The sequence below is a fragment of the Kogia breviceps genome, chromosome 2, assembly GCF_026419965.1.
Source record: "Kogia breviceps isolate mKogBre1 chromosome 2, mKogBre1 haplotype 1, whole genome shotgun sequence".
In the NCBI taxonomy this organism is placed as follows: domain Eukaryota; kingdom Metazoa; phylum Chordata; class Mammalia; order Artiodactyla; family Physeteridae; genus Kogia; species Kogia breviceps.
The window spans coordinates 175,519,734-175,546,133 of record NC_081311.1 but is presented as its reverse complement, the minus strand read 5'-3'; the positions used below and the strand labels follow the sequence as shown (position 1 = coordinate 175,546,133).

At 35.3% G+C, this 26,400-nt stretch overlaps 1 protein-coding gene across 3 annotated transcripts; it reads left to right on the top strand.

Moving 5' to 3' along the window:
• The first annotated feature begins 796 nt into the window (after nucleotides 1–796).
• On the top strand, nucleotides 797–25,713 carry MYL1 (myosin light chain 1). 3 transcript variants are annotated; one of them, XM_059053773.2, is made up of 7 exons: nucleotides 797–1,418; nucleotides 13,826–13,853; nucleotides 17,812–17,955; nucleotides 20,563–20,736; nucleotides 21,191–21,268; nucleotides 24,741–24,783; nucleotides 25,396–25,713. In XM_059053773.2, the coding sequence occupies exons 1-6, from the start codon at nucleotides 1,281–1,283 to the stop codon at nucleotides 24,767–24,769; spliced, it is 591 nt and encodes a 196-aa protein (XP_058909756.1). In that variant the 5' UTR covers nucleotides 797–1,280; the 3' UTR covers nucleotides 24,770–24,783; nucleotides 25,396–25,713. The 3 variants fall into 3 exon arrangements, with proteins under 3 accessions (XP_058909756.1, XP_058909757.1, XP_066882908.1); XM_059053774.2 differs by lacking the exons at nucleotides 797–1,418; nucleotides 13,826–13,853 and adding exons at nucleotides 12,777–12,847; nucleotides 13,548–13,572; XM_067026807.1 differs by lacking the exons at nucleotides 797–1,418; nucleotides 13,826–13,853 and adding exons at nucleotides 12,781–12,847; nucleotides 13,451–13,572.
• The last annotated feature ends 687 nt before the right edge of the window (nucleotides 25,714–26,400 follow it).

Genomic DNA, 26,400 nt, shown 5'->3' with positions numbered 1-26,400 from the left:
GCAGGCGGACTCTCAACCACTGCACCACCAGGGAAGCCCTATGCTCTTTTAAAATCCCAAATTTGCTACTGGGTTTTTTTGGTTTTGGTTTTGTTTGTTGGTTTTTTACTAATTAATGACTACTCAGTAATTATATATCTCACAGGTTAACAGAAGAAGTGAGGGTGGCACATTGGCTAATCACATGTTTCTTAATATGAGAGTCTAGTCTTGCAAACTGAGAAAGCCAAGGACAGAAAAGGAAAAACTTTCAAGTTACTCATCAAAATTTCCACCTACTGATAAAGTCCTTTTCTCTCTTTATCTCTCTGGCCACTTAGGTAAATTTAAAATTTTATCTTATCTCCCTAGTATAGGTAAAAAATTTAGGTGATAAATAATTAGACTTAGTTCCATTTAGGAAGTAAAATGGATAAATATCTACTGTGATTGAAAGCTACTTAACTCTTAGAAAAAGTGTTTGGCAAGAGGGTAAAAATCTTCCTGTTATTTCCAACCCATTTGATATTTTTCATGATAGAAAAAAGTTAAGTGATAGGAAGGAGTTTTTAACTAGTTTTCTTAGCATATAATTCACCACAATTTAAGGGAGAGTCAGAGTTTGTGCTCCCTAGAAGGGAAGCCACTTTAAGACTTAATGGGCTTTCCTTATACGTCTGCTTTTTATTTTTAAACATCACCACCTCTTTGCTGACAAACGTTTTCTTGCAAATTATGGCAAAGGAGGAGGAGCATATGAGCAAATAAGCTGGGTGAAAGTTGGTGATACTCCCTGCCAAACTCCCAAGTTGAAATCAAATCCTTCAGTAAAGTTTCTTGGGCATAGGAGGTAAAAAAAGATTCACAACTTCAGCAGAACTGTAATTCTACCAAGAGAAAGGATCAGTCAATCTACTTTACTTTCACCAAAGGATCTCAATCTGGCTGGCTTTGTCATACTTCTTTCTCCTTTATACATGGAGGTACAGGGAGGGGGGGCAGGGAAAGCGCACAAGGAGTTAAAAAAATTGATGAAACCCTGACCCTCTAGTTTCCATTTATAGTCTGAGCCGGAATGCCATCCCCCGGACTAGCAGACTGTCCAATCCAGCCTCAAGTGTCAAGATGCTGTTAGGCACTAAGTGAAATATATATGCATGCCCTTATGCCATTTAATGCTCTGGGTCCACCTTCAAGACACTGGTCTGTGGATCAGGCGAACCACCACTCCTCTTCCAAGAATCAGTTTGACAGCTCTTTAGGAGGTTCTCCTCTTTCTTTAAACCATCCTTTTAAACAAAATGGCACCAAAGAAGGATGTGAAGAAACCTGCTGCCGCTGCTGCCCCAGCCCCTGCCCCTGCCCCTGCCCCGGCACCTGAACCTGCACCTGCACCTGCCCCACCCAAAGAAGCAAAGATTGACCTCTCTGCCATTAAGGTAATGAAAAGGGTGAACTGTTTGGTCACTGAAACATCTTTCAACAGTAGGGAATACTAGGAACTTTCAGAGGGGCATATTTTTCATTGAGAGGAATGGAATTACTAAGCAAACTGGTGGATGTGGGTAGAAGAGAATCTTGATTTAAAAAGTAAATAAACTGTAGCATATAATCTCACTAAAATTATTATGAGTATGGTATTATATTTGGAACCTGTATTTGCTCTACTTTTTGTTTTCTGTTTCCTTTTTTCCCTAAATTGTCAAAGTGCAAAATGTATACATTTTACAAACATTTAAACCAGTGGTTTCTTTTTTTTTTTTTAAATAAAATCTCTATGGAAACTGGATCTCTTCCTTAAAGCTACATCAAAAGGAAAGTTTTAGTCCCTACTTGTTTCCAAAAGTTTAATAACAGCTGATGACCCAGTTGTCCGAGATGTATTTATTTGACAGCTGCTTTATTTCATCTGAAAAAGAGATTTTTGCAATTCAATTCCCCCTCCAGCTTTGCTTGACAAAATTTGATACCACACTAAATGACATCCCAGTGCAGACAACTACGCACTCAAGTGTTTCAGTGACTATAACTGTCATCTTGTTTATTTATATATACATTATTTAATTCAGAATGTGAGTTGCTTCTAAATGAAACTAACCCCCCCCCAAATATTGTAAAACTTGTTAGTTATATGTCTTTGAGCTTATGTCTTTGAGCTCTTGCATACTGATCTTGAACTAAAGAGAATGTGATTGATTTTCATGTCAACACTTTGCTGTGATCAAAGTGCTCCACTGCCAAAAGATTATCTGCTTTTGGAAGAATGACGCTATGGATGTGCCTGTTTCCTCTTGGCAATGTGACCCGTCAAATGTGCACTGTCTCCTCATTCATTGGGCTGTGACTGGTCCGAATGACAGTCTGAAAATCTTCATCTAGGGAACCGTGCTTTATATGGAAAACTAGGGGGCGAAAGTGCCTAGGAGGTGATCATTTCACTTAAGCCAATAGTTCTGTGCTTAATAAATCTGAATTTTGCTAACTTAATACTTGCTGACATTTAATATGCTGTTTACTTGCAACAGCCAAGCTAACCTATAAATAAATAATTCATTGACTATTTTAGTATAACTATAGATTCTTAAAAATATTCCTGACATAAATATTGAATCAGATCACCCTTAGATGTATATGATGATATTAAGTAAATATATTCAAAATTTTTATAGCATTTTTATGTTTCAGCGTAGAAGTAGACCATCACAGACATTTTCTCTTGAGTTAGTAGGTAATTAAAGTCATATTTGGAAAATAGTTGGTCGTAGAATCTAATATTGGTCAGGAACTTTTTTTTTTTTTTTTTTTTTGCAGTATGCGGGCCTCTCTCACTGTTGTGGCCTCTCTCCCGTTGCGGAGCACAGGCTCCAGACGCGCAGGCTCAGTGGCCATGGCTCACAGGCCTAGCCACTCCTCAGCATGTGGGATCTTCCCGGACTGGGTCACGAACCTGTGTCCCTGCCTCGGCAGGTGGACTCTCAACCACTGTGCCATCAGGGAAGCCCCAGGAACTATTCTTAATTTATATCCACTTAGGAGAAAAAAATGAATGTCATATCTTCCAGTAAATGTTTTTCTGTCTTGAGGACTGCATACATACAGTTCATTATGAGGAAATCAAATTTTTCATCTCCAGCAACACTAGTTCATATATCTTATAGATGCACACTGACTACATTATACAATAAGCATGATTATAGCCACTGCAATAATTCCAATTGCCTCTATTCTTTGACTCCCCATTTTCCATTAACACTAGAGATATGAATCAGTGTCAAAGCTATTCCTCTTTATATTTACTGTGATTTATAAGACAATATCATCCCTTTGTATCTGGGACTACAAGAATTTGGAAAGGAAAAAAAGTGCCTTCTTAAGGAGAAAAAGAAGTATCCCACTAATGAAAAGAGGCATTAATTTTCTTCCCCAAGGAACAGAGTAAGAATAAGTAAATAAATAAAAATTTAGTTTGGCAGGTAAGAAGTCTCCAAGAAAAGACAAAAAATCACTTTTTAAATCCAAAAAATAAACTGATTGCTTCTTCATAGCAGAAAAGTGATGCTTTTCTGTATCTTGAAACTGGTTTATCCTTTCATCTATATCTTGAATTAATGCTAGTGTGAACTAGTACAGCTAAGCAAAAGAAGGGAATACTCCTAAGAGAGTCTCTGTAAAGATGGGATATGCTCCATCTTCACTATTTCATTGTAGAATGAAAGATGTGATGGATGTTGATAAGGAACACAAACCAAAAAAGGAGAAGTTAAATGAATCTAGAAGAAACAGATTATCTTTCATTCAGAGAGCCCGTTCCTAATGGAAAGAGAACAAAGAAAAGAATTGAAGCATATTTTTGCAAAAGAATTTAAATGGCTTTAATGATATGCATTCAACAATATGAAAGCAGTGCATATTTATAGATATTATAACATAGCCAAAGAATGTGAAGCAACTTGAGAACTTTATAAAATCTAATTTCATCCCAATAAGACTAATTAAAATGTGCATTAAAACATTTCATACTATGCTTTTAATCATGTAATGATATTTCTAGATATATTACCTCATATAAGTTATAAACTTTTTTCAAGCAGAGAAAATGAACTTTAAAGAAATTAATCGAGCTGTTATGTGTTCATTAACTTTCTGAAAACTCGATAAAGAACAAAACTTAATTGGATTTTACACTTTCTTTCATAAATCATATAAGATTAGAAATCTAGCTGTTCTTTACACTTTGAGTAGGGCTGAAGTTTAAGTGGAACTATTTTAGAGTAGTATTATAGTCATTACAATCATAGTATTTAATCCCTCAATACTATCCCAGTTAATATCTATGTTCCATATTATAATATACTATGTTACTAGCCATATATTTGACTCTGCATAAACTCTGAACAATATGAATGAGTTTTATCAATTCCTTAAATGTGTTTTCCAACCTGATTTCCTGCTTTATTGGTTATTTCTTTAGAACATTTCTTTGGTTGTTCTGACATAAAACCTTTTATATTTTCTGAGGGAATGCTTACCTGATGTCCTAGCCCCATGGATTTTCTATGAATATCCTTTCCAAAAACACAAATATTGCTGATATCTGAACATTAAAGCTACTGTCCTGGGTGGTTCTAAGCACTCTTTGCTTTCAGAGAGCTGATACTTCCAGCAACAATGCCCAGACTAAAGAACACTGCCTGACAGAATCGCCAAGTGTGGGAAGTAAAACCCACCATAAGTTTAGTTTCAAGTACAAACACAAGAATTAACACCTGTTGCCCAAAACTGCAACCAAATGAAATAACAAAAGTAAATAAGTATGAGATGACCATGTGCCTAGATTTTAAAAGATCTTCAATGTTTAAGCAAAATTTTTGCATGATGCATGCCTTAGCTGATATGTCAGGATTGCTCTGAGGTGATGGGACTTTGAATCATGTCTGTCATTGTGCTGCTTAAATTTTAATTCTCGTTGAATTCACCAATCAGGTCATCCCTGACCAGGTACTGCGGGCGACACTACAAAAAGTCATAAAGGTACAGAATGCATTGACAGAAACTCATCAAATAACAAATCTCATAGCAACAACTGACCATATGCTTGGGAAGATTTAAACTCTCAGTTAATAAGGTGGAAATATAGTATTCCAAATAAATACATCTACTTACTGATGAGTATTCAGTGGAGGCAAATATTATGTATTCATTGCAACACCTGACTTGTTCTTGTCCAGGTATAGGCCTTTTTGTGTTAATCTATAAATTATTTTTTCTCATCTCTAACAAAGCTAATACAAACCCAGTCCTACTTAGAAGGATTCTTGGAAAAATCAAATGAGGTCACGGCTCATGAAAGGCTTTGAAAATTATAAAGTTTTTTGTACTATAATAACCAATATTTATTATAAATTTACTCTGTGCCTTATTATCTTATTTAATCCACAAAACATTACACTAAGGTTGTTTTTAGCCTCATTTTGCAAGAAAAGAAACTGAGCCTAAATGAGGTTCAATGTCAGCCCATGATCAAATAACAAGTATGTGATAGAGCTAGGATATAACCTAGTAGGCCAAATCCAGAGTCAACTGTGTTAACCATATCCTAAACTACCTCCTGTTTATAAAGGGGAAGTTGCTGTTTTCAAGAATGTGAAAAGGAACTTTTTCGGTCTTAAGGATATGAGGTTAAGAGTGGTCAATATAAGGGTGATTCTCATATTGCCCTTCACAGCCCTTCAGTAGCCAGAAGAGGGGGTGAGAGGCACACATCAGAGCTAGTTCATCAAGACTTTTGACCTTGGCAGTTCATTACTGTTTTGTTTTTCTCAGCTTTCCCCTATCTTAGCAACCTGTTGCTGACAGCTTAGGAAACTAAACCAGTCACTTTGCTCCAGCTTCCTGTAAAAAGTTGTAAGTGGAATATGGATGTTAAAAATGCATTATGAGAGTAGATTGGTAGTTGCTAGGGTCGGGTGGGGATGGGAGAAAAGAGTGAAGGTGAACGGAGGGTACAAACTTGCAGTTATAAGATTAATAAGTTCTGGGATCTTAAATACAACATAGTGACTATAGTTAACAGTACCATATTGTATACTTGAAAGTTGCTAAGAGAATAAATTTTAAAAGTTTTCACCACAAAAAAAAAAAGATAACTGCGTAGTATGATGGTTATATTAACCAACTAACCTTATTGTGGTAATCATTTCACATATCAAAATTATCACGTGTTAAATCATCATGTTGTACACCTTAAACTTATACAATATTATATGTAAATTATATCTCACTAAAGCTGGAAAAAAACTATACCAAAGTATTTTTTAATATTGTTAAATGTAGTGAAACTTATTGTATTTTAAAATAATTTTGCTTTTGTTTAATTAAACATACACATATTTCAAACATAACCTCCAAATTTCTCCATCAGGTTAATATTCTAAGAATGGGATGGGTTTCTATTTTGTTTACAAATAAGTAGCATGATTTAAACTGGAAATCTCAACAAATATTCTTCGGAGTCATATATAGAAATATAATGCCACGTGTATAATGATTAAATCTTAACTAATCTGAGGAAAAGAAATAGGAATAGAAGACATATAGTCAATTTCTAATTAGAAGGAATAAGTGAAGACATAAGTTATTTCTAAGTTTGCTTTATATAATTTTAAGAGTTTATCTTCTTTTACTCTGGCCTTTTCATACAGACTAATTTTTAATACAACTAAAATGTCAACCAATTGTGATATTCATCCATTTGTGGCATGATTATAACCTCAGAAACAAACCAAAATTTATGTGAGATTATCACTAGGTATCAGTAACAAGTTTCCACTTTGAAACATCTACTCTGTAAAAGAAGAGAACAGGTGGAGTGGAGTGGGAAGATATTAAAGGGCATTCTGTAACTCTGCCTAAAATTATATTTTAAGTAATATGTAACTGGATAATGTCTTTGCAAAGTTAAAGGCAGTTTGGAAAGGAATAGGTATGTTCACCAATTAATAGTGAATAGCACTTTTAATTTTTAAAGATAATGAAATTTGTGCAAGACAAGGAGACCACAAAGTGACAGTGCCAAATTTAGCCTCTCGACATTTCAGGGCTGCAAATGAACCCCCTGGCAAGTTGTCTTTAGAAGCCTTTCCATAATTACCCGGCATTAAGCATCATCTGACTCATGATTGTGGAAAGGATTATATTTAGTCTGCTGATACTACACTTTCTTCTGCTTCTCTTCATACTGGAATACTTTTTTTATGAAAATAAGATCTTCCGTAGTTTGTTTCTGCATCAACTTCCACGGTTTGTTTCTCCCCGCAAGTCAGAACCTGGAGGGCAAAACTTGCAATATACTAGTAGTAGTGGCTTCAGTTATACTGGCTAAAATGTAAATTATATGGATGATAAATCTTTGTTATTCTGATCATAAATTAATAATTTTTAATTTTTGAAAAATTTTTCCTAAAGATAAAATTTTTTTTATCTTTAGGAAAAATTTTTTTTCCTAAAGATAAAATTTTTCCTAAAGATAAAACCACATCTTATTCAACTTTATCTTCTTCCTTCCACTGTAGCAAGTGAAGTTCTTTGTACCTAGTAAGTACCCAATGATATACCATCTCCTGATATAAGTGAGATATAAAATACTCATCTGAACACAGTGTTATGAAATTTTATTTTGCTTAACTCCTCTTTATCTAAACTACTTCAAAATAATATCATTTACCAAATTTTTAGGCAGCTTGCCTTTTTCCATTAAAAAAAAAGTGAGTTGCTATAGATACTATTGACAAAAGGATGGAAAACTCACAAAATTATAGAACCATAAGCAACCATAGAAATCATGCAGTTTAATATTCCATATTTGAGGAAGCTATAACCCAGATAAAAGAAGTTATTTAATCAAAAGACACATGATTTGTTACAGGAGAGCCAGAACAAACTTCTGAATACCTCAATCCCCATCTAAGTCTCTTTCCACCATATCAAAGACCTGAAATCTCCAAAAGAGTAACATCAATATTCATATATCCCTGTTGTCACAAACAGAACTTCTATTCCAGATACGGAGGAAAAAGCAGATACTTATGATTTCTTAAAACACATACACAAAGCATTTTTCAAAGCATTTTTCACAAATGCTTTTATTTTAAAAATAAAAAGAGGAAGGAAGGAACGTAAACACAGCTTGGATTTTTTACTTAAATTGCATACAAACAAATGCACAAAGTGGAGCAGGTGCAACTCTCACGGGAAAGCTGATGAGAAATCCAAAGTAGTACAGACTTTGGTCACATTTTTACATTTTTATTAAAATTCACTTAAACCTCCTTGTTAATTCCTGTAGGTCTAAATTGTATTATTTTGATAATTCAGCCTTTGCTCTAATGTGACTGAATTCAGTTGACAGTCTAGGCATCCTAAGCACAGAATTACTCATTTCCTCTTCTATTCAGATCAGTTTATCCAATATAACCATCTATTCTCTCTTATATTAGACAACCTGGGCTGCTACTGTATTGTCACTGATCTTAATTTCTCCTTTTTATACCATATTAGAGTCACCAGCCTAAGTATATCCTTTGTTGAAATTAAAAAATGCAATTAAAAATATCTATTTCCTTTAAATTAAGTGAATTGCTCTGAAGCACAAAACTCTCAGAGTTCCAAAATAGTACTTCTGCCAGCCTTTTACAATGATTCCTCATAACTTTAAGGTTGAAGTGAAAATTATTAAGTTTCTGTTAGGGTTTGCATACATCCAGGTCTTTGTTCTCCCTGCCAGGCATTAAATCAAAGAACATGCAGCAATGTTTTCTTGACTGAAAACTGGCCCTGGTTAGATTAAGGTCTTTACTTAGCCTCACCAGTCATTAGCCCTATTGTAATATCTAGCAGTGACGATGAAGTTCTTTAAAGACTGTAGTCTATGTTCCTTCCTAGGGCATTAGCCCTCAGTATTCAACATCACATGTCTTCCAGACTGTCTTTAATTATAGCTCTTCTTGTTATACTAAATCTTAAGATACATCAATTCCAGAGCCTGTTTGATTAAATGCATTTTAATATTTTTCTATAAATCAATTCCTTCTATATACCAGAAATTTTATCTTGTCTTTAATCAGTTAACCAAACCTCATGATTACTACTATTAGAAAAATACTTCACAAAGTGAAAAATAATCTGAAAACATTGCAATAAAAATCTTTTTTAGTACCAGTACCTTGTTGACTACTACTAACCTAAATCCAATACTAAATAGTACATAAATGATAAAAATGTGGAAGGTAGTTATTTTACCAACAGTTTAAGATAAGTATTTAGGCTAAAATGGAAACACCCTTTAAAAAAACAAATTGGGGGCTGGCAAATTAGGAGTCCTGATCATAACATTTATATAAAATCTAAGGAAAGATTCTGGAAATATAAAGGCATATATATCAATAACTTAAAATGAGCATGCCTACTATATGCATGGCAGTTCTAGGTGCTGGAGATACAGCACCAAAGGAGAATGTGTGCCCCTACTCTAGAATGTAAGCTCTTTGAAGGAACTGACAAGGTCTGTTCTCTCAAGGAAGATAATATCCTATGGACTTAGAGTCTGTCATACAGAGTAAAGTAAGTCAGAAAGATAAAAACAAATATCGTATGCTAACACATATATATGGAATCTAAAAAAAAAAAAAAGAAAGAAAGAAAAAATTGGTTCTGAAGAACCTAGGGGCAGGACTGGAATAAAGACGCAGAAGTAGAGAATGGACTTGAGGACACAGGGAGGGGGAAGGGTAAGCTGGGACAAAGTGAGAGAGTGACATGGACATATATACACCACCAAATGTAAAACAGATAGCTAGTGGGAAGCAGCCTCATGGCACAGGGAGATCAGCTCAGTGCTTTGTGATCACCTAGAGGGGTGGGATAGGGAGGGTGGGAGGGAGATGAGATGCAAGAGGGAGGGGATATGGGGATATATGTATATGTACAGCTGATTCACTTTGTTATACAGCAGAAACTAACATACCATTGTAAAGCAATTATACTCCAATAAAGATGTTAAATAAATAAATAAATAAAATTTTTAAAAATAAATCTTCAGAAAAAAATAAAATAAAAAATTTTTAAAAAGATAATATCCTAGAGGAGGAGACTTGTTTGAAGGAGGAACTTACTATACATCTGTTCTAAAGATTTTGATTTAATTAAAATTCTGTTGAGCATATAATATAGACAAGGTATTTTATAGAGTTATGGGGGGATACAATCTAAGTATAAGGCAGGGGTAGCATTCCAGGAGGGAGAGGCTCACACTTGGGTTCACATCATGGACCAAGGGAAATGGTCTCCGGTAACAGCCAAAAGTTTACAGTCAGGAAGGTTAAAACATATTTCAGTGGCAGAAAGGAGCTAGGAAAAGGTTCTTTCAAGGGCTTTGAAGGATAGTTAATTTCTAAGAAGCAGAATTGACAGGAGAACATTCCAGATAGAAGAGACTTAAATCTAATTTTCAAAACAAACCAAATGATGACATAGCAAACTGAGTCCAAAATCAGCTGACATTTTGTATTCATATCACGCCTTTCTTCAAAGTGTTGATTACTTCATCATTATAAGACCCAGGAAGAGATACAAGAGAATGTTTTGGCCATTTTTAAAAGTGTACCAGAGAAGAATTAGCATCTCCCACTTTTTCTATGGGCACAATATCTAGGTCTTCTAACTTTTAAACTATAGTTTATTCTCTAGACTAGACTAAACTGTAGCCTTCTCTACCAGTCAATAGCTTGCTTAAATGTTTACTTTGATCCTCAGTAAGCACAAAAAAATCTACACTCTCATTCTCTATGTGATAAAGATACAGAAAAAAACTAGAGTGAAACAGTTTAACTGCCTCCATTCTATTTTAATAAATAATAAACCTTTACATAACAGGCAAGTGGTTATGAATAGCTTATTTATAACATAAATACAGCTATTAAAATGACTTTCCAGTTTACTTGACAGATTTGACACAAATTGATTGTATTTTATATGTATTCAAGGACACATTTTTCCATCTGAAAAAAAGTGAAAATGAGCATTATGTAGGTTATATGATGGGATGGGCATTATGTAAGACAACTTTGATGAGTTTGTTTTGTATTATCTATAATTATTAATTCTACCAAACATATATGCTAGTGCTCAATATTGATCATAGGGCAATTCAAATTTAATGACACAATACCTAAATACAAGAGTAAAGCACAAAGAAACATGGTCTGCTCTAATGGCTTTAATTTTTGCATCAGAAATCATGAGACTCCAAATTACACAACTATCAAAGGTGACAAATTTCTACCTTTGTCCCTCCCTTTCATTTTCCCTAATGATTCAAAGGATTTAAATTTTTTCTATTAACTTCCATTTCCCAACAACCTCTCAAAATGTCAATCTATTCATGAAGATATGTTTACCTGGCTACTAATATTTTTTAAGTTATATTTTCAATACTAATTTTGGGACTCAGACTCCATGAGATCTTTTTCACTACTTATAAACTTTGGACAAAAAAAATGGTATGCATTTAAATGTTGATTTCTTTCCAAATGGCTTGGGGAAAAGCTGCAAAGTATACATCTGTCTAGCAGAGGGAGATTACGCTTTTTGTGACCATTCCCTTAAAAATAGTTGCTGAAACAGTACTTAAATTAGAATTTATCTCTAACATTCTTTATGCCTTTGAGCTGCTTTAAATATGTAGAAAACTGATAAACATGTCTGAACTTTAGTGCTGACTAGAGTGGTCTCTTCTCAGTACCATTCTAGGAAGGGAGTTGTCCCCTATTTTCAGGTAAGCTGTCATGAAAACTTACTATCAGCCAATCCCGTGGATACCTTTAAAATTCTAAAGTACAACTTTGCATTTCACAACACCTGCTTTGTATTCTTTCGGTTCTCAGTCTGGTGACTGAGTCATAAAGTGTTTGACATGGCAGAAAGGGAATCAGCACATTCTGGTAAGAACATAAGCAACATTTTTAAATTTTAAAAGAACATGTACAGAATGAGAGAAAAAGAACACAAAATGGTCCATCAGCTTTCCCTCCTAGAAGAACTTCATAAATTCAAAAAGTGTGACTAGTCAGCCACCATAAAGATAACAGGTAGGGAAGCAAATACCCAGCCCTAATATAAGAAAACTGAGGGAGAGTGCTGAAAATGGAGATTAAAACCATTCTTGGCTTAGATAAACTCTATACTCCTGAGAATACAATGTACAAAGAGTGGTCTTTAACTGGAGATTTCACAAACTGACCAGATTTTCACTTGGGTAGACTCAATAAACACACAAAATGTATGTACCCCTTTCAAGTCCTCTGAACTTTACCACAAGGGACAGAGCTGCAGAGAGTGTTCCTTCTATAGCAGTTGCCATTTGAAACCCCAAACCAGTCCCATCCAGAAAGTTCCATTTATACCAAAACTGCTGACTTGAAGTTTGCAAAGTCCATAATTCACCAAGAGGAGGGATCAGCTGTAGTCAAATAAGAAGCTTCTTAGAGGAAGACGCTCAAGAAAACATCTCAGGGATAAAGACCATAAAAGTACTGATAGGCATTGGTCACCATGGCTGTCCACTCTTAGGTTCTGATTTCCTATAAATAGACCTCAGGGTACAAATCCCTCTTTCCCTTTGCCCTAAGAAAGCTAAAAAACTCTCCAAGGGGAGTGGCTACTTCTCTCTGAAACCTGATGCTAGCTGTGAGGTCACAGCTTCTCCAGAAATAAAAGGCAGCCTCGGCAAGGGAGGCCCCCACTCAGGGATTGGAGCAGCCCTCAACTCACTCTTCAGCTTCGACGCTGTTTGCAGCCCAGAAGCTCCATCATGGTGGGTCCTGTGAGAAAACTACTTGTAATTTATAGACAGATATAGACAGTAGATAGGAATAAAATTGAGGAGAGAACATATTCAGTATGTGTGTAGAATCTACTTTTGGTTTTTATTAAGGTGGGTTGAGGATAGGATAGATTAATTCAAGGTATTATGCCAACTGGAAAAATATGCCTTACTCCCCAAAACAGTACTTTATGCTTCACCAACTTTCTATATCACATAAGGTTTATTATATCTAAATTTAGGGAAAAACCTGCAACTATAGCAAAATACTATACCTTAAAAAAATCCAATGATGCTGATAACTAAAATTAAATAAACTACTTTCCATGCATTGGGTAAAAATATACTGGTTAAATAGAAGAAAGACTTCAAGTGACCTTTTTAATGCAGTGTGTCTGTATTAGACATATGTTAAATACACTGTAGGTTATTATATTATTCCAGAAAGAATTTGATTTAGCATTTGTTAAATCATTGACTCATGGATTAAGATACAGAAAGATGTTCCCTAACTATCTTTTGCAATAGCTTTTTATTTTTCCTAGATTCAAAAGTATCCTAAGGCAACCTTCTTATTCTATGACACCTACATAGCTTCCTAAAAATCTCAGAGCAGAGAGCACTCTCTTCTGTCAACGCATTTGAAAGAGTACTAGTTGTTTCTTTCTTGCTTCCTCTCTCGCCATTGCAGTCCTTCAGCGCTGACCAGATTGCTGGTAAGTGAATTGAGCTTCTCTATTCCAGAGGTAGGCAGAGCACTTCTTAGTCTCTGAAATATCACTCACCTCCAAGACATGTTACTGCATGGCTCAACCTCTTAGTATCCAAGCTATGCCTGAACTCTGAAAAGTAGGCATACTTTTTCAGCTTACTTTGAAGATCACTCAGGGAATGAGCTTGGATACATTTAAAAATCAGGACATTTCTGTTTGGTTAAAATATTCTTTGTGGTTAATTTCTTTCTAACAGATCGAGTTCTCTAAGCAACAACAGGATGGTAAGTTTAAACGATATAATATGTGCACACTCATAAATATGGCATGTGAGAAAACCAACTCTCTTGAGATGAGATTAGCTCTTTCTAATTATCCCCACTGATGTTGTCACTCTAAATATAAATGCTCTCAATCACTCTAAATATAAATTCTCTCAACATGAACCTTCACGTATAATCAGTAATCAAAAGTTTAGGCAAACAAAAGCTAAACACCATAAAATAATTTCTTGTATTCACTGATTTCTAAGTAGAACCAATTTGATACAGTAGGTAATACCATACATATACCCCCCAAAACTATGTGGATTTTGGATGGCTAATTTGTTAATCAAATCCCTACAGGGCGATTTGGCAGGTCTAAATTATTCAATTTAGAAAACAAAATTGATTCTAAAACTGCCCAATTACCAAATACACATAATTTCAGTGGGCACCACAGTGAGTTGAGAGAAATAGCAGGTGAAGTGGATATAGAAAAAATGTGCATTCAGAGAAAAAGAGGGGAAAATTATTTATCAAAAAACTGTGGAAGCAGCCTTAGCCATCTCCTGGTCCATATTTAGAGGTACAGGACAGGCTCCCAGAGAGGTGATGAGACTGACTCAAAGATCCAAAGAATTAATGATAGGGTCAAAATCTAATATTACTTTAAATTAATTAGAAATTTATTTCATAGAAACAGTTTCTAACTAGAAGACTTCAAATTCTGGAGAGTCAAAAGAATATAAATAGTTTCCCTAAGACTTCCACTTTTTCTCCTTCAGGTCTTTGGATCCAAGAGATCCTGTGACCCTAAGACTCTTGTTGTTTCACTGGAAAGTGTAGGGCAGAATGTTTTATGAAGTGAAAGAGTCACATATTTAAATAAATTGAGACAAAAATACATCTACAGAAGGGATGGAAGAAAATTTCAGTTATACAATATTGTATAAATTGGATATTGGTCACAATGATAAGTATGTATATATGTTATGATTTATAATATATAAATAATTGTGATAATACTCATAGGTGTAAAATTATAATTATACTCAGTTCTCTATCTAAAGGATTCAACATTTTTTAGCCTGTTTCATTGTCTGGAATATCTCATGTTTGGAAATCAGTTAAGAAAAAAAGGATATTTGCTATAGTACAGACTTATATATATCTACATCATGGTTAATGCCTTCATGTAGACAAATTAGATGATCTGATGACTCAGAACCCATGATCATTTGAAATTATACTACAAAGGACTAATTTTACTTATTGAAAACAGTTGGTAATTCTACTCTAATTTGTTTGATTTTTAATGTATTTTAACTAATGATGCTGCTACATTATCTGCTACTGTACCCCAGTCCTCTCAAATATCTAATTTATGTGTCACTATGACTGCCAAACTATGGTAAAACCAAGCAACAGAAGACTTAAAAACCCTTTCAGAGACAGAGGACTTGGTGTTGAACATTAACCATATTACTCCATATGTAAAATAGGTTTTAGATATTAGAGGTTCAGTAAACATCAGTGTGGTGGACTGGGTTTCTCCTGTGCCAGGAAAACAAATGTAAGCATTTTAAATTAAAAGGAAATATTACATTTTAAGAAATAAATAAAGACATCTTTGTTTGCTTCCTTCTTCAATGATTAGAGTTTTTCTCATGGCTGCTCTACTTGAATGTATCACAAGTTTGGGGTAAAGAAAAAAACACTAAAAAATTATAGCATTCTAAAGGTGGAAGTCCTGTGCTGTCCAGTAGAGTTGCCACTAGCCACATGTGGCTATTTAAATTTAACCTGTAATTAAGTAAAAATAAATGCATTTAAAAGTCTACTTTCTCCTTTGCACTAGTCATATTTTAGTGCTCAAGAGCCACAGGTGGTAGGTAACTACTACTCTTTGGGGCAGCCCAGATACAGAACATGTCAATCATCACAAAAAGCCCTAGAACAGTGTTGTTCTACACTAGGGGCTGGCAAGTTTTTTCTTAGAGAGCTAAATAGTAAATATGTTAGGCTTTGTTGGCAGAACAGTCTCTGTAAAAACAACTCAGTTCTGTCACTGAGGTATGAAAACAGCCATAGACAATACATAAATGTATGGGCTTGTCTGTATTCCAATCAAACTTTACTTACAAAAACAGGCGGCCAGCCCATAGGCAGTCATTTGCTAACCCGTGTTTTAGACTCTTCAAGAGAATAACTATGCCTTAAAAATCTGGTGTAGGAAGAGCAATATTTTTCTGGCCTTGGTCTTTAAATGAAGAAAAGGGTTCATGTCAGAGAGATTCTATTACAGCTCATAAAACCCTATTTCTATATCAACATCTGACCAGGGTTAATAGTGAGCCCTCTGAGCAATCTGCATGAAAACCTGGAGCCAGTAATAAGAATAGTTCAGTTTCACATGTCCCGTAGAAAGATAAAATATAATATTTGACTAATGACCCCACAGTGCCTGCCACATGTCTTTTAGGTTGGGGAAATGATCTGTGACGTCAATTTGCATAGAATTCGAGGCGGAAATTTCAGCAAAGAATGATAACATGATCTATAGCTGATTGTTAACATAATGTCAGGTGCAATCTTAGACTAGGGGATGAAGGGATAGTTAAACAGAATGTTTTGCTGCGTAATCTATCTAGATAGCATCTCTTGATCTGAGACCACTAATGGACCAAAAAGAATGTTTCACCACTACCAGTTCATTCACAAATGAGTTTTTGAGTATTATTGGTATTAACTCCAACAAGTTGCCATCAGTACTTTTAGGTTCTCCAGAAAATTTAATTTAGTTAAGTTTTAAAAGTTCAAATAAAATGTCTTTACTTGCCCCTAAATCCATAGTAGCATTTCTTTCTGTCTTTTTGGTGCATACTTCTTAATTCTTTGTTAACGTAATCCTGAAAGGCAAAATCAATTCTATCAAAGGAGAATGACAAAATTTAGGGAAAGTAAACAATAGAGTGATTGTGATAAAAATAGACAACACTTTTAAAATATGTGCTTGCATACACACATGAATACAAGTAAAACTAGGGAAATCTGAGTAAAATAGGTGGAGTCTATCAATGTAAATATTCTGGTTGTGATAGTGTACTATAATTTTGTAAAATGGTACTATTGGGAGAAACTAGACAGAGTATTTAAGAGATCTCTTTGTATTTTTTCTTAAAATTGCATGTGAATCTATACTTATCTCCATAAAATTTTAATTTAAAACGTGTACTTACATTCTAAAGCTAATACAGCAACATGTTATCATACGTTATTATATGAAAAAAGAATAAAGTTTAAAGTGATCACCATAGCAATAGATTCAAACAAGTAAGTCTCCTTCAGAATCAGTTACACTAGGAGCCTATTAGTCATACACTGAAGTGGTTAAATGACACTGTAGAATTTAGAAACTGGCCTCATCTTTCTACTTTTATTTCCTGAAAAATGAAGTTACTCCTGAAGAAAACTAGTTAAGAGAAGAGCCTAGGAAATTTGTACCTCAAGAGCAGGTTTTTCTGTATAAGTTAAGAAGTTTGGTTTAACCTCACATGACACAACCCTGATTGAAAATTTGTTTTCTTGAAATTTTATTAACGTTGTTAATTATATGAGGGATTTTATGAGGAATTCTTGAGATTTCTCAAAGCCTCAGTATTTCTTAACCCAGTCCTGTGTCCAAGGTAGATGAAGGAGATATGAATAAATATGACTAGGAGTTTCAATTTCCATATCTGATGAATAACAACACATGACTTGAAATTGGAAATCCTGCTTTAAAATAGACCCAAAAAGAAATGTCCAAAGGGAGTTGTCAGTTGAGCTTAGAAAAGGGAGAGTTCAAAGATAAAAACTTAAGTGACTGGCAAAAGCTGTAAAGTAGAGGAGAGTTTGAACTGGATCCCTGATGAAGTTTGGATTAATTTATAGGTCTGAAGTAGAAAAAAAGCATCCTAATGTTTCTTGCTTCTTTCAGAATTCAAGGAGGCATTTCTCCTATATGACAGAACAGGCGATAGCAAGATCACCTTAAACCAGGTTGGTGATGTCCTTCGGGCTCTGGGCACAAATCCCACCAATGCAGAGGTCAAGATGGTTCTGGGAAACCCCAGCAATGAAGGTAAACACATGTTTTTCCAAGAAGTTGGGAAGTGTGTGTGTGTGTGTGTGTGTGTGTGTGTGTGTGTGTGTGTGTGTATGTAAGAGAGATAGAATTATAGAGAAATAAGTTCCATAGAATAGGGTTTAACTTACTTTTTATGGTAAGTGTGCCTCTTGGCCATCTAGAGTCTTAGTTTTTACCCTCATAAAACAAGTTAACCTTCCTTTGAGAATTTGTAAGCATGATATAATTTCATGTTAATGAAAGGAAATGATATCTAATGCTAACATCATCATTATAACCATGTTATCTAAACATACCCTACAGTACTTCCCTGGTGGTCCAGTGGTTAAGACTGCATGTTTCCCATGCAGGGGACATGGATTCGATCCCTGGTCGGGGAACTAAGATCCCACATGCCTGCCAGGGGGTGCGGCCAAAAAAAAAAAAACCATCTTAAAGGAAACTCAGCTTTCTAATTTAAGAACACACAACTGACACCTTAATAAAACTATTTTCTGCTTCCAAGAACTGTAAAAAGACTTAAAAACCTAAGCCAAAAATCTGCATTCAGTCCCCCAAGGTAAATCCTAAGGCAAAAGTCAGTGAGATACATAAGAGGCAAAATTGAAGAAGTCATTGCTGGATACAGTAATCCAGTCATTAGTCTGGAACAAGGACATTTTTTCCAATCCCATGATTCATGGCAAGTGTAACAGTCTATTGAAAAATACCATTCTGAACAACAAAAAAAAGGAGACAAAACTGAAGTTTTTTTCAAGTAGATATTTGGGCTATTTATCTTTGCCATAAGGAAAATAAGGAGGGGAAGGCAAATAATCTTTTTTTTTTTCCAGAAAAGACCATTTTCCTTTATTACAAAAGAAAAAAATTTTGATTTCAAAAAAACCTACCTCTAGGGCTTCCCTGGTGGTGCAGTGGTTGAGAATCTGCCTGCTAATGCAGGGGACATGGGTTCGAGCCCTGGTCTGGGAAGATCCCACATGCCGCATAGCAACTAGGCTCATGAGCCACAACTACTGAGCCTGCGCGTCTGGAGCTTGTGCTCCGCAACAAGAGAGGCCGTGATAGTGAGAGGCCCCCACCTGCCACAACTAGAGAAAGCCCTCGCACAGAAACGAAGACCCAACACAACCAAAAGTAAAGTAAAATAAATAAATAAATAAAAGAAATGCATTTCCATTTAAAAAAAAAAAAAGTACCTCTAAATCAGTCTGCAGGAATTTTCCTCAAACTTCATTTTTTTTGGAGGAAAATGTCCAAGTAAATCATGCAAAAAGTAGCTGGGAGCATGAGATAAAGGAGGGTAATAAGCCAAATTCATTTTTAAATGCCATTTTCTAACTTATCAAACATTCATCTTTAATGGAATTATTAGGTAAATGTTCATTTATTCAGCATTCAAATTTAATCTTCTTAATATAACTCAATGTATTAGATTTCTACACTACAAGGAAAGACTGGTGAATGGGAATTTTGATTTTAGGGGTACATAACTTTATCCATTGTACACATCTGGATAGTCTGTTTTATACTTTTGCTGTGAATACTGTTATCTTGTCAGAAGATACTAAAAAAATTCTTATCATCTCCAGGCCTCTAAAACTGCAGAGAAATCAGGAGATCGCAAAGTATTTAACACACACACTCTCCTCACAGGCTTCTTTTCTAAATTACTTAAAATTTAAAGAAATTGAAGGCTCTACAAAAGCTCAGACAAAAGTGGAATATATATTAAAGTTCAGTTAGGTTTTGCTACATTTATATGTTAATGGATTTGTTATCAGTATATTTCTATATTGCTTCCCTAGTGTTTACAGAAAATATTAAATTGACAATACTAATAAAATCAGTAGCTAACACTGATTAAGCACTCAGTTTGTCCCAGATATTATAATAGACTTTGCATGTATTCTCTTATTTAATGCTCACACTACCACTACAAGGTATGTCTTTTGAGAGATGAAAAAGTTGAGGCACAAAGAGGTTAAGAAACTTGCCCATGGGGCTTCCCTGGTGGCGCAGTGGTTAAGAATCCTCCTGCCAATGCACAGGACATGGGTTCGAGGCCGGGTCCGGGAAGATCCCACATGCTGTGGAGCAACTAAGCCAGTGTGCCACAACTTAAGCCTGCGCTCTAGAGCCCGTGAGCCACAAATACTGAGCCCCCGTGATGCTACTGAAGTCCCCACGCCTAGAGCCTGTGCTCTGCAACAAGAGAAGCCACCGGGATGAGGAGCCCACATACTGCACGAAGAGTAGCCCCCGCTCACTGCAAATAAAGAAAGCCCATACACAGCAACCGAAGACCCAATGCAGCCAAAAATTAAATAAATAAATAAAGACCTCACTGAAAAAAAAAAGAAACTTGCCCATGATCACATACTTGTAAATGGTGGGCTGGGGATAAAAGCTTAAGCACTAGGACTCCAGAGCTCATGCTATTATCTATTACAAACATTTTGTCATCAGTCCTTTACCAACTGAAATTTAAGCTGTATGAAGTTTTTCAGATGATCTAGAATGAACTCTCAAGCTTAATTTGTGACTCAGAGATGGCATTTAATGATAGATAATAACTCTCCAAATTGAAATTTCTTCCAGAGATGAATGCCAAGAAAATTGAGTTCGAACAATTTCTGCCCATGTTGCAATCTATTTCCAACAACAAGGACCAGGGCACCTATGAAGACTTTGTTGAGGGTCTGCGTGTCTTTGACAAGGAAGGCAATGGCACCGTTATGGGTGCTGAACTTCGTCATGTACTAGCTACACTAGGTAAGAAATATTCATTTCAGTGGACTTAATAGGACAGAATATATAGAAAAGAGCATGACTTACGGCAATCATGTTATAACCAAAATAAGTAGGGGGAAAGACTACAAAGGGAAAAATGAAAACGAATAGTCAAAAGTTAATGACCATATCAACTAGCCTCAATGTCAATGAGTTTGTTTTGGGGAAATGATAACTTAAATTATTGGTAATGAGTAAGTAATGTGCAGCATTGTAGTTCTTACAGGATAGAGTTTGGATGAGCAGGCATAGTGTGCATTTAAGTCATTTATTCAAAAACAGCTTATTGATAACCTTCCGGCTAGAGAACAGGAAGGGATTGGTTTCTGTCCTCCAAGAGGTTATAGTCTCCAGGAGTCCAAAACTCATCACTTACAGTGGAATTTTGAAAATATTCTCTGGTTTTCTTTTTGAAGAAAGAGTTTTGTTTCATCAGGTGAAAAGATGAAAGAGGAAGAAGTGGAAGCCCTGATGGCAGGTCAAGAAGACTCCAATGGCTGCATCAACTATGAAGGTACAATCTCATATGCTCTGGTGGTTACAGCAACTCTGAACTGACTGGGGTTGACGATGGACAACTTTTGAGCTTAAAACAACTTATCTTCTCTACCTCTCTTATTCAATAAGAGAACATACAAATGTTACTTATTATCAATCAGTTATATAATAACTCTAAAAAGATATCTTGTAAGGACCTGACTATATACATAAGATTTACTCCAGTGGGCTTTAACATTCCTGTGCATTATTAAACAGATTAAAATGTGTTTTCACTTTTATCTTTTCTTGTTAGATCTTCACAACATCCCTGTAAGATGGGGTTTGTGTCAGAATAAATTTTAAGATTAAATACTAATATTACATACAGTTGGAGAGATCTCAAAATCCTTTACAGCAAGCAGTTATGAAAATGAGGAATCCGAAGGCCAAAGATGTTTAGCTATTTAGTGAAGGTCACATCATGAATGACTGGTGCTAAAATTTAGTTCTCCTTTTCTAGTGTTCTTGCTTAAATGAAACTTATCTCATAGTGGCCAATTATCTATTTCCTGCCACCAATTTTTTTTAACATCTTTATTGGGTTATAATTGCTTTACAATGGTGTGTTAGTTTCTGCTTTGTACCAAAGTGAATCAGCTATACATATACAAATATCCCCATATCTCCTCCCTCTTGCATCTCCCTCCCACCCCTCTAGATGGTCACTAAGCACTAAGCTGATCTCCCTGTGTTATGCAGCTGCTTCCTACTAGCTATCTATTTTACATTTGGTAATGTGTATAGGTCCATGCCACTCTCTCACTTCATCCCAGCTTACCCTTCCCCCTCCCTGTGTTCTCAAGTCCATTCTCTTTGTCTGCGGCGTTATCCCTGTCCTGCCCCTAGGTTCTTCAGAACCTTTTTTTTCTTAAGATTCCATATACATGTGTTAGCATATGGTATTTGTTTTTCTCTCTCTGACTTACTTCACTCTGTATGACAGACTCTAAGTCCATCCATCTCACTACAAATAACTCAATTTCGCTTCTTCTTATGGCTGAGTAATATTCCATTGTATATATGTGCCACATCTTCTTTATCCGTTCATCTGTTGATGTATACTTAGGTTGCTTCCATGTCCTGGCTATTGTAAATAGAGCTGCCATGAACATTGTGGTACATGTCTTTCTGCCACCAATTTATAGCAGCTTCACCCAGAGGGTCTGAAAAGCAACACACCACACAAAATAAAGATGCAAGATAAAGTTGCATGATATAACTTGTAAATTTAAAAATTTGCAACAAAATTGAAAAACTTATCCATCCCCCCAAAAAACTAATCTAACCACATCTCAATAAATCTACGTTGATAGCGTTGATGTAAATATGGACTTATAAAGTCTAACAACTTGGAAAAAAGTAAGACAAGAAAAGCAGAGGGGAGAAGAGGGGAGGGAAGAGAAGTGGAAAGGAGAGAAAAAAAGAGAACAGGAGAAAAGAAAAAACTAAGCCAAGCATATATTCACTGACAGTCTTGGTTAAACTTTACTTTTTTCCTATAAACTATGTTTTACATTCAGTTACTGCCGTAAGATAAAAGATACATTAGATAAAAGAAGAATCATTCAGTAAATATTGTTTGGACAAGGGTATAGTCATTTAGAAAATAAAGGCAGATCTCGATCTCCTACTAGGATAAATTTCACTAGTCAAACATTTGAATGTAAAAGCTAAAAGTATAAAACCCATGGAAAATTATTTATAACCTTTGGAATGGGAAGGTATTTCTAACACTGATACAAAACCCAGAAGGTATTACAAATTTCAATAAATTCAACCACATTATTATTTTTATCTAAGTGGCAAAAGCCACCAGAAACAAAGTCAACAGACAAATAGCAAAACAAAACAAAAAAATCTGCAATCAACATCAGAAAGAGCTCATTTGCCTAATTTTTTAAAAAGTTACAAATTAATAAAAAGACCACAACCCGGTGCTTCCCTGGTGGCGCAGTGGTTGAGAATCCGCCTGCTTAATGCAGGGGACACGGGTTCGAACGCTGGTCTGGAAGGATCCCACATGCCGCGGAGCAACTAGGCCCGTGGGCCACAACTACTGAGCCTGCGCGTTTGGAGCCTGTGCTCCGCAACAAGAGAGGCCGCGATAGTGAGAGGCCTGCGCACCACGATGAAGAGTGGCCCCGGCTCGCCACAACTAGAGAAAGCCCTCGCACAGAAACTAAGACCCAACACAGCAAAAATTAATTAATTAATTAATTAACTCCTACCCCCAACATCGTCTTAAAAAAAAAAAAAAAGACCACAACCCAATAGAAAAATTAACAAGTATATGAATAGACAATTCATAGAAAAGAAAATAAAAAAATATATGAATGTAATATGGTGAACTTCACTAATAATAAAAGAAATGCAGATTAACACTACACTTAGATATACTGATTGCCAAAATTAAAAGTTTAACCACACTTTAGGTTGAGGACAGTGTATGGAAACAGGTGATCTCATGCATTCTTGTTGGGAATATAAATCATTAAAATCCCTGTGTGGTGATGTGGTATTAATTATTAATTCTAGCAAATCTACTTCAAGGGATGTAGTCTTTAGACATACTTGCACTGAAGTGAAATGAGTGATATATGATTATTCATATTCATATTCATTATTCATTACTGTGTTGCTCACAATAGCCAAATATTTGAACAACTTAATGTCCATCAATGTACGATGTATCAGGGCTTCCCTGGTGGCGCAGTGGTTGAGAATCCGCCTGCCGATGCAGGGGACACGGGTTCGTGCCCCGGTCCGGGAAGATCCCACATGCCGCGGAGCGGCTGGGCCCGTGAGCCATGGCCGCTGAGCCTGCGGGTCCGGAGCCTGTGCCCCGCAATGGGAGAGGCCACAACAGTGAGAGGCCCGCGTACCACAAAAAAAAAAAAAAAAAAAAAAAATGTACGATGTATCAAATAGATTTTGGTACATCTTCACAGTGAAATTCCCTACAGACCTAAAAAAAGAACAAGGACACCCTTGTTTACGGTTATGGTAATATTTCTAAGACACATTATGAAGTGAGAAAAGCAAGTGCAAAAGCATTTGTAGAACATGCCAACATTTGTGTAAAAAAGATTTTTAGAAACATATATTTGTATTTTCTTATACATGCATAATAGCTCTACCAACTTAGCTATAAAGAGAGGAACTAAATAGCTGGGAGACAGTGGTGAAGACGATTTTTTTTTATAAACTCTTTCATACTTTCAAGAAAAAATTTTAACCATGTGAACGTAACACGTAATCAGAAAGCTAAACTTACAAAATCAGGGGAAAAGCCATAAATCCAGTATTAAGAATAGTGAGCTATACAGAGTTTAAATAAACTCTAGAGTTATAACTAGGAATAATTAGAATTGAGTTAACTTACTGTACTGCTCTCTTATTAAATTTGACTGTTTTCTAACTCTAAACTGTCTGTATTATCCCTACAGCTTTTGTCAAGCACATCATGTCTGTCTAAATGGAGCTCTCAAGGTATCTATCTGTTCCCTCTTTAATATATAAGGGTTTCTCAATATTGTATTTTTTTAATGTAACAGCCTCACTTATAAGCTGTAGATGTAATTAGTATTGCTTCTTAATGAAGTTATTTATATTAACCAGAACACATTAATATAATTAATATTATATTAATATTAATGAGTTATTTATATTAACCCATCTCCTTGATATGGGTTATTTAGAAATACAGCATTTTTGTATAAATGTACAAGCAAAAACTTCTGAGGTTTTTGCTTTCATGTATAGATCCTATCTTTGTCTGTACTATAATTAAGCAGTGGAGATTCAACAAACCAGAGAATAGTTGATTAATTTAGTTGGAAGGTAACAATAACAAAAGCATTAGCCTAAATTCTTTGAAAAATTGAAGTAGTTTTTAACAATTACTACTCTAGAAAACCATACTATCACAGTCCAAAGTGCAGCACTTGAAACCAAGTTCTTGCAGCAAGGAAATGCCTAACCTTGGAAGTGGTGGTTCATTTTGCGCTTTTTCTTCTTTTTCACTTTACACTATTTCCTTCCCCATTTCCTTTCTGAAAAGATGCAATCAACATCTAACTCTTTTTCCTTTTTCCTTTACAGATCAAGCATTGTTTATGAAGACTGGCTGGAACGTTATTCTAAGAACACCCATGACTAACTGTCCAAATCTGTTTACCATCATTCAGAAAAACAAAACAATTTGGACCATTTTAGACTGAAGGACTCCCTGAATTTTTATACACCTTATGTTTCTCTCTGCATTACATTCGTATCACACAAACCAAGTGTCTGCTGCTCTAGACAAGAAGGATAAAATACTGACAATCTCAAATCCAAGCACTGCTCTTTATTTTCTACCATGGGTCAAAGAACATCCTTAAAATAATAAATCAATAAATAATTTTGGTCAGTCTGCAATGTTTAAGTCGCACTGTGTTTTTATCTCCTTGCTTAGAGAAACTTATTTTTAAAACCCCAATTCTTTTGTAAATGTACAGAGTATTGATGAATTACAAAATTTTAAGAGAATAAATAATTATAGTCTACACAACAATAACGGAATAATAATGATAATCATATATTGTTGAAAATGCAAAATAGAAAACTGAGGAAATTCAGATAGGATCAGAGATGGTTTAATATAAGCTATCCGGCAATTTAAGATGAAAGTAGGTTTCTTCAGTTTTATGTAAATCATTGTATACATAGCTTGACCTATTTCACTTCTAGTGACAGTCTGGCCTATTAGAAAATTCTAATAAGCCCTTGATATGTCTCACTGAATGTCTTCAAGGATAAAATTTAAAGTGACCTTTCAGCTGTTACTTTAAAAAACGTCTCTGGGGATGAGACTCTTACTCAAGAACTCAAGATCCTGTCTATTAAAATTCTCTCTCCTGCTATGATTTCCTCTACTTTGCATGTCCATGTCCCCAAAATCTTGGTTTGATCTTTTTTTTTTTTAACATGTTTATTGGAGTATAATTGCTTTACATTGTTGTGTTAGTTTCTGCTGTATAATAAAGTGAATTAGCTATAGGCACACATATATCCCCATATCTCCTCCCTCTTGCGTCTCCTTCCCACCCTCCCTATCCTACCCCA

What these genes read in the sequence shown, in the direction of transcription:
- MYL1 (XM_059053773.2), top strand. Translation starts at nt 1,281, where the DNA reads ATGGCACCAAAGAAGGATGTGAAGAAACCTGCTGCCGCTGCTGCCCCA. An exon ending in CTCTAAGCAACAACAGGATG is followed by an intron (nt 13,854 to 17,811) that starts GTAAGTTTAAAC and finishes TGCTTCTTTCAG; the next exon opens with AATTCAAGGAGGCATTTCTC. An exon ending in TGGCTGCATCAACTATGAAG is followed by an intron (nt 21,269 to 24,740) that starts GTACAATCTCAT and finishes TTATCCCTACAG; the next exon opens with CTTTTGTCAAGCACATCATG.